General features: G+C 41.7%; 2 protein-coding genes across 2 annotated transcripts; one reads left to right on the top strand and one right to left on the bottom strand.

The window, feature by feature from the left end:
- Positions 1-45: 45 nt before the first annotated feature.
- On the bottom strand, positions 46-4,154 carry rpl3l (ribosomal protein L3 like). The gene is made up of 10 exons (XM_022752519.1): positions 4,136-4,154; positions 3,106-3,298; positions 2,741-2,909; positions 2,455-2,590; positions 1,587-1,773; positions 1,308-1,468; positions 1,058-1,159; positions 584-679; positions 307-426; positions 46-118 (listed from the first exon to the last, which is right to left on the bottom strand). The coding sequence occupies exons 1-10, from the start codon at positions 4,136-4,138 to the stop codon at positions 59-61; spliced, it is 1,227 nt and encodes a 408-aa protein (XP_022608240.1). The 5' UTR covers positions 4,139-4,154; the 3' UTR covers positions 46-58.
- Positions 4,155-5,508: 1,354 nt separating this feature from the next.
- ndufb10 (NADH:ubiquinone oxidoreductase subunit B10) lies at positions 5,509-8,097 on the top strand. Its single transcript, XM_022752598.1, has 4 exons — positions 5,509-5,734; positions 6,028-6,166; positions 7,382-7,521; positions 7,948-8,097. The coding sequence occupies exons 1-4, from the start codon at positions 5,587-5,589 to the stop codon at positions 8,034-8,036; spliced, it is 516 nt and encodes a 171-aa protein (XP_022608319.1). The 5' UTR covers positions 5,509-5,586; the 3' UTR covers positions 8,037-8,097.
- The last annotated feature ends 205 nt before the right edge of the window (positions 8,098-8,302 follow it).

The following is an 8,302-nucleotide window of genomic DNA, read 5'->3' as shown; positions in this document are numbered from 1 at the left end:
ATAACTACGCAGTGTAATTGAAAGTCAGGTTTATTATTGTGTGATATAGTATATTTTTTCAGGCATCCTCGCACAGCGGCTCAGGCAGTTTCTTCTTGATATCTTTCTTCAGTGGCCCCTGCAGATAAACCAGAAGTGTGAGGTTGAAATAGTGCAGAATGATTAAGGAGTTATGTCAACACTGGGGGGGGGGGGCGACCCCTTTTGTGCAAATATTGGTTTTACTCATGCAAATGCACAAGCCATTCTTCTCCTCACTTCCTGGTATTCAGATTTGACTGTGCACCAAACTTTTCTCACGCTCACCATAAATGCCCTCTTCTCCTGAGCAGTCTGGAAGCGGCCGTGACCAAATTTGGAAGTGGTGTCGATGAACTTGAGCTCAATCGTCTCCTTGGACTTGCGAGACGTGTGCACGAGCAAAGACTTGGGAGGGAGAAACACAGAAAAATATACATATACTGTACATGTCCTGCAACTCTACAAGGAGCTTCGCTGTTTGCTTTGTGAGTAAATCAACTTACAGTTTCAGAAATACACAACAACAGATATCTAAAATTAGACTTGCAAAATCACACTGTACCTTTCTGAGAGTGAGGACACGTTTCTTTGTCCCGACCACGCAGCCTTTGACCATGACAAAGTCATTATTCACCTCACCATAGTGGGGGAAGCCTCCCTACAGGGACAATAACCAGAAAAAAGACAATGGAGAATAAAGAGGAGAGCGAAGGGTAAGTGAGGCCTGTTCAGGAAGAAATGCATCATGTTCTATGCAACCCATAGTGGTGCCGGAACCACACTTTTCATTCATCACCTAACGGTAACAGAAAGCACCGTGCAATTACAAGTCTTATGACTGTTATAATACTCCCTTATGCATTATAAAGGCCGAATACCACTACTAACATGCAAACGTTACAATGAGTTGTGTGAATTGTCAGTGATTCATTATCAATATGGGCTTCATAGAAAGTGTTATTTGATTTCTCATATGCTGGAAAATACGATTATCCATTTGTTTCACTATGGTTTCGTCACAGAGAGATGGGAGTACCATGGGGGTAACGGTCTTCTGGCTGGTGTCATAGTTCGTGGAGGCATTGTTCCGGATCACCTTTCCATCCTGAATGTGGACACCCCTACCGATACGGTAGATCTGTGGACACAAGTGAGGACATAAAGGGTTTCACACACATTAAATCATGGTAAACCTACGAAATATACTACTAATAATGTTGTTTATGATTATTCATTAATATTCAATAAGTCTTGTGGGTGAAAAAGATTCTTAACCATCAGCTAACCTTCTTGTTGATCTCAGTACGGTGGTTATATCCCTTCTGACCGGCACGAGCGATAGTGAAGCCCACACGGGCGGGATGCCAGGCTCCAATACAGGCCACCTTCCTCAGACCCTTGTGAGTCTTTCTGGGGAGCTTCTTTGTGTGCCAGCGACTTGTCACACCTATCAGCCCAAAAGAGTAAAACGGCCTGAAGTGCATGGTTGATATGATGATTATAAATCTGAGTACATTTGTTTTTCCAAGTCTTTGGACTAGCACAACTAGCAGTATTTTTCCCACCTTTGAAGCCATGACCCCTGGAGACGCCAATGACATCAATCATCTCATCCTGGTAGAAGACAGCAGATACAGGCACAGCCTGCTCCAGACGCTCCTTTGCCCAGTCCACCTTGTCTGAGATGCTACCCCCATTTAGCTGCACCTCCATTATGTGGGCTTTTTTCTGCTTTATGGGCAGTAGTCGCATCTTGAAATGAGGAAGAAACACCTTTGAAGCCTGTAGAAGCTTAGGAAAGCTATAGTTTTCTCTGAGATTCCAGAGAATATCTTGCTTTGAACTTACTATATTTACAAGTACTCTCTTTTTATAATTAGATTTATTATTCAGCATGAGATCATGTTTGAATTTCAGTAATAACATCAGGCACTTCCCACAGCTCTAGTATTTAAAAGTGCATTTTGATCTACTCTCCACTGCACAGAGAAAGCCTGGTCTTAGCAACACTGTGAAGAGCTAAGATCCTGGCTGATCTTCATTTTGTTCGCTGCCAACATTAAGGTTTTCACCTGGCAAAGCCTGGGTGAGCAGCCAGGTTCTGCCTTTAAATTTATTTTTAAACTGCTATTTGAGACGGCACCCCCCAGTGCTCCCCACAGACAGAGCATCGGGGTCAGAGTTATTTGGATCTCGGCAGCCAAGAGGTTTGGGATGTGGCAGCTTTTCTTTCCGTTGCATGTGGTCTAAGCCTGACACCTCTGCCCTTTTGCAGGGAACGTTTCAAAAGAAGGAGGGGTGGAAACAGATGTGACAAGAGACCGCACTTGTTGTACTTTGAAAGGCTGGATTGTGCTTTGTGAAGGTGGTTATTTCATGCAGTTATTTACTTGGAACAGTGTGTTGCACCAGTGTGAAGAAATGCTGGCCTACCTGGGAGTGAACAATAACCCTGATGACTGAACAGTATTTCTTCATCATAGCAAAATCTTTGTCCAGCTGTTTCTTTCCTGTCTCATCCTGCCACTTCTTGTTGTACTTGGTGAAGGCCTTCTTCTTGCTCTTGTACCTGTAACACAACACAGAAAGACACACTGAAATTTAGATTGTAAACACCAGTCCACTTTAAAACCCCAAGCAGTAATTGAGTGGAATCAACTGAACTTCATTTCAAGTTCAACTTGAAAATTAATAGGAAACTCTATATAATTACACACACCAGTTTTTGTAGAATCTGCGCTTGCACTCATCACTCAGATGCTCGGCAAAGATGGTTTTAAGGGAACGTAAGCCGCGGACAGTATGAATGTAACCCACGACTCCCACCACGATGACAGGAGGAGTTTCAATGATGGTAACTGCCTCCACCTCCTCTCGCTTTGATTGCTCTGTGGGAGGAACATGGCAAATATCCATCTGCTGAGATCTTGTCAGCATTTAGTAAAACTCAATCAAGCATAGACGTTTTAACAGGAGATAAGTATACATGTCTATAAACAATATACGGCAGAGAAACCCAGCAAACAGCAAGAATCACTTAAGCCTCCCAAGCATCCATGATGCATAAACTCCAGCCGTACATACTGAGACCAGTGCGGTGCATCTCCCTGAGGGTGTGGGTCATGCCAGCCTTGTATCCCAGGAAGGCGGTGAGGTGGACAGGTTGGCTCGGGTCGTCTTTGGGCCACGTACGCACCTTGCCCCTGTGTTTCTTGCTACGCTTGTGGGGTAGAAACCCCAAGTGCCCGTGGCGGGGTGCATGGAATTTGCGATGAGACTAGAAAGGACATAAGCCGCACAGAGTCCTCTACTTATTCATATTAAACTCACACAAGCACAGATGTATTGCAGTGATTTTTACAATAATGCCACAAGAGCTTTCCCTCATTATGTTTTGGCACAGGGCAACACACATGGATGTCAAGAACACACTGCAGGTGTACAGCATGGACAGATGGAGAAATATGTAACAGGTTGCATGGTTTCCAGATGTGTACATTTTAATGGCACCAATAGTGGCAGACACTGTGTTTGGTCAGCAACCCTTCATAGTCTCTTACACTGAAGATGTGCATGTGGAATATATGCAGAGATAAATGAATAGCCCCCCATACTATAGTCAGTACATAATATGTTGTCTACAGTCATGTTTTTCTAACCACAGTGTTTGATCTGTTTTCCTAATTTTCTTCACATATTCAGATTCCTAAAGTGTAACAGGACATCAACAGAATATCATGCAGTCAGGTCCCATAATCTTCAGATCTGTCGCCTTTCTGTCCAGGCCATGTGTTTTGTACTTTCTGTGTTGATTTCTATATCACATTTAATGTGATTCAGCAATCCGCCACAGCCCAAAAAATAAAGAAAACTCAGAGCACGGGATGTTGAATAAAAAAGAAGTCACCATTTCACTATTTCACATGGTCTCCTCAGAGGCAGCCATTACAAGATAACTTTTCCAAACACTTCATCTATGCTTAGAAATCCAGATGACCAAACAAACTCATAAATCACCCAAACATGCTCACATCTAAAAGATAAAAACAGGTGAAACTGAACAATGATGCATCCTTTATAGCAGAAAAGAACCAAAACCATAATGAGTACTGACCATGTCCGCGCACTGTCCAGTCGAGGGATAGAAAGAAAGAGGAACCAGTGCTGATGTAAGGGTCATACATAAGATGATACACAGTGTAAGAGCTCTAATTTGGTGTTTGGCCCGGTTGAGGAGACGTATTTGCTTTCAAACAAGAGAATCTCTGCCAAGTTCTGACAGGAGAAAATAGGAAGGAGGCAAGAGAGGTTAAAGTCTGAGGTCTGAGGTGGTGGGGAGGCCCAGTGGACAGGAACCATATAACCAAGAAAGGAGAGAGAGAGGAAGAAGAAAGTTTTAATTTTCATGTGGCCAAAATCTACCTGCTCTGCTTTAGGACTGACACACTGATACAGTGTGATTTGACCATGTGATTTTATCAGCCATGTCTTGTTGTGATTGTTTATTAATTAGCAACATAAATAGTCTTGAAGGAAACAGTATGTCACAGCATCATATATAATATTAGCCTACATATTAAAACCACATTACAGGTTTTCTTGCATTAGTGTGATCTGTGGCCGTATGGGGTTCTGTATCTTTCTCCGGAGAACTTCATGAATTAAACAAAACAGATGTGCCTGCTGTTTTATTTGTCATCTCACAGTTGAGACACATCTCTGTCAGTGCTGCGCCATCAAATTTTAGATTTTCAGGTTCCTGGTGGCATTCTGCACCTCATACATAGGCAAATCTGAACACAAAAACAATTTTTGACATTTTAAATGCTCTTTGATTATTAATATCAAAACATTTTAAGTGTCAGACACTCTCGTGAGATGTGTCTCACTATACTAGTGGCATGGACAAAATTATGAGACAAAGGTCCCTGTACACAGATGTGCAAAAGGTTCCCCACACCTACAGAGGAGGAACACCATCAGACAGAAAGAGAAGTAAAACGTTATTTGTTGTTGGTTCATTTTGTGTCTCTGCATTTCTTGAGAAAAACATTTGGCTTCTCTTTGTGATAATTTTATATCTCTATTTGTTTTGTGAATCTGTAGTTGTTTTGTCTCTGTAGTTGGTTTGTGTCTCTCTATAGTAGTTTTGTGTCTCTTTGTAGTTGTCTGATTGACTTTTTGACAAGAAATGTTAACAGCCTCTTCAAACAGAGCCTGGTCCAGGTTCTCTGCGGTTGAAGGTTGGCAGCTCTGCACCGCCACCTGCTGCCTTTAAACGGTACAACAGCTCTACCTGTAACCTTTACCCTTCAACCTCCATTTTTTAAAAAAAATACTGCTATTGAGCTCGTACTAAGCTCCTCCTTACGCATAATATATGTACCCAGTATTAATTTTAGAATAATATAAAATAAAGAATAACTACATTAAAAATTAAGTTTTACGTTTGCTGACCTCTATTTCGCCATTTCTGCTGTGTCTACTGCGCATGCGCCACCTCGAAAGGAGAGCTGTCGAGGTCGAATTGTAGGATTTCTTCAGTCTTGGGCAAAATAAAAAAAAATGCCTTCAGATTTTGATAAAGGAGCATACCCGGAGCCCCCTCGGCAGACTCCGGCTGTGGATAAACAGACAGCGCTGCCAAACCCGGCCCTTATTCTGTCTAAACTCTTCTATTATTCCGTGGACCTGCCTGTCACCACATTTAGAGGTAACTAAAGCTAACGGAGCTAACCGTGCTAAATGGACAACAACATAGCTATCGGGCCCCCGGGATGCTTTATATACAAAACGTAGTTGTGTTTAGACATTAAACGATGATATCACAGTTGTTGCCTTGGATGATATTTCATGAACTCATTTACAAGGCTCTGCTTTGTGGAGATAACGCTATGGAGAGATTTAACGTTAGCTATGTATGCTCTGTTAGCGAGGTGTTGTGCTAGATATCCATGCCGCATAGCCTTCCCCTAAGCTCCGCACTGTGTTTCTACCCTCATTCAGATGTTGTGGACAGCATTCGGGCTAAAAACAAGGCCGTGTACTACCACCAGAAGTTCCGCCGTGTCCCGGACCTGACTGAGTGCCAGCAGGGAGATTACGTCTGCTACTATGAGGCAGAGATGCAGTGGAGAAGAGACTAGTGAGTAACGAATCAAACACACATTCAGACAATTTTGTGCCAAGGATGCTTAGATGCGACGATTACCAGAATAAATATACATGGCTTACATACAACACACAAACATAGTAGAATAACACACACACACACTGGATAGATTACCAACTGTGCAAAGTTGCAAATGCCTTTGGTTCCCGAGGTCCTTCAAAAACTCCAGTTTCACTTTGTGGCAGTTTGTTTGCTATAATTTGATTAACTGATATAATATAAATTGATAAATGAGGGCCAAAGGCACCTACTGTATTTTTACCTAATTGTGAGGCCCTGTCTTATAGTCCGCGGCCCTGTGTTGAAATCTAGTTGTAATATTTCCACAGAGCTCACAAAGATAAATTTACACAATGCACAATACAAACAATGCAACTTAATACCTGTTTCATGGTCAAGATCGTCAGTGACAATATGGCATAGAGTTATCAAATTTTTTTCAGTGCTTCTAGGTATTATATGACCAGAATTTCTTCCCGATTTAATTAATTGAATTAACTTGCCTGGGATAAGCAGCAGAAACTGGTAAATGGATTAACCAATAAAATATGTAAGTTTTTGTTAAAATCATTAACTTGTCCATCCTGAGCTGATGAGCTTAGAGCTACTGCAGGCACAGGAGGGACAGTGTTTGCTACAGGTCTGTTGGTGCTGACTGAACTCCACAAAACAAGGTTGAACAACCTCCTGAAGCACAATCCTCTGTCACAACAGTCCCACTTTTAGTTTGGAGCTGTTGAACATCCGATAGCCTGCAAACAAAACATATTATAACTGTCTGTTGCAGGCATGTATAAATATTTATGACTTTTGGTAATTCAATTTTAACACTTTTTTAACATATTTTCGGGCCTTTTATTGTGGAAACTAAACTCTATACTTTAAGACTTTTTAAGACCTGCAAATAACCCTGTTGGTAAGGACAGCACTCTAGGAGTGTGGCGATGGGCACTTAAAGGCAATAGCAGGACACATGCCGAGTGCTAGTGTAGGTGGAGCTGGGGGGTCAGTAGGTGGCCCATAGCTCAAGTTTGTCCATATTTTAGTGTGCTTCTAATTTTGCGACATGACAATACCCCTGTGATACAGAGCAAGCAAGGAGGAATTATTTTCCCAGTTTAGTATGGAACAACTTGGCTGGTCCACACAGAGCTATCACCTTACCCCACTGTTGTCTTCACTCCTCAGTAAAGTGGACCAGGAGATCGTGAAGGTGATCCAGGAGCGCATGAGGGCCTGTCAGCAGAGAGAAGGAGCCAGCTACCACCAGAACTGTGCCAAAGAAATACAGCAGTTCAACGAGGTGACCAAGAACTTCCAGTCACGCTGTAAGTACTGTGCTGTTTGAAGCTTAAACATGTGTGGTGCAATAACAAGATGGAAATGTGTAAGCATCATGTTTTTGCTGTTTTTCAAGTAGCTTTCATTCAAGAATCCTCCACATGTCATACCATGCCTGAATACAGCAAATACCAGTTACTTTATTACTGAAACAATTAAGAGCATTTTATTTTCAAGCAAGAAAAATAAACTTAATATTCTATTGGCTCCTGCTTCTGAAATGAGAATGTGCCATTTGTCAGTTTTAATATGAATTGATCATGTGAAGGCAGTAGCTTGGGTTCTGAGAAATCACAAGCATTTTTATGAACAAAAATACACTTTTTGCATGGACATTGACATGTCTTATTTGTAATTTAGATTTTCAATGGCTACCACTAAATGTTTTATATTTATGACCTGCCTCTTTTCAGACGGCGACCTGGGAGTTTACGCCAACGGGAGGAAATGTCTAATGAAGCAAAAAGAACGAATGATGGCAGCTCAGGCGGAGAGTGCTTAAGAACAGTTCTACTATCTGTCCTGTGTAATATTGTAAAATAAAATTTATGTCACAAATCATGTATTTGTCTTTCTGCCCTGTCCTCAGATAAAGATATCAAAAAGTCAGACGCAGATGTGGAAGTTGGTGAAGCAACTTTACAGTCAAGTGATTTCCTTAAGATTTGAGTGTTGCCGACACACACTGAAGATCAAGTTTTCCTTCAAACATCAACCGATTCACTCAATTTGAGTTGCTGGACACAAACTGTTTTACAGAAGGGATTA

The sequence above is a fragment of the Seriola dumerili genome, unplaced genomic scaffold (genome assembly GCF_002260705.1).
Source record: "Seriola dumerili isolate Sdu_G_001 unplaced genomic scaffold, Sdu_1.0 BDQW01000169.1, whole genome shotgun sequence".
Lineage (NCBI taxonomy): Eukaryota > Metazoa > Chordata > Actinopteri > Carangiformes > Carangidae > Seriola > Seriola dumerili.
This window is presented reverse-complemented; position numbering and strand designations above follow the sequence as displayed.

Coding starts and splice junctions, on each gene's coding strand:
- rpl3l (XM_022752519.1), bottom strand. Junction 2,591..2,740: donor CGCAGATTCTACAAAAACTG/GTGTGTGTAATT, acceptor GTTGTGTTACAG/GTACAAGAGCAAGAAGAAGG. Junction 1,160..1,307: donor GTACTGAGATCAACAAGAAG/GTTAGCTGATGG, acceptor TTGTGTCCACAG/ATCTACCGTATCGGTAGGGG.
- ndufb10 (XM_022752598.1), top strand. CDS start 5,587: ATGCCTTCAGATTTTGATAAAGGAGCATACCCGGAGCCCCCTCGGCAG. Junction 5,735..6,027: donor GCCTGTCACCACATTTAGAG/GTAACTAAAGCT, acceptor ACCCTCATTCAG/ATGTTGTGGACAGCATTCGG. Junction 6,167..7,381: donor ATGCAGTGGAGAAGAGACTA/GTGAGTAACGAA, acceptor TTCACTCCTCAG/TAAAGTGGACCAGGAGATCG.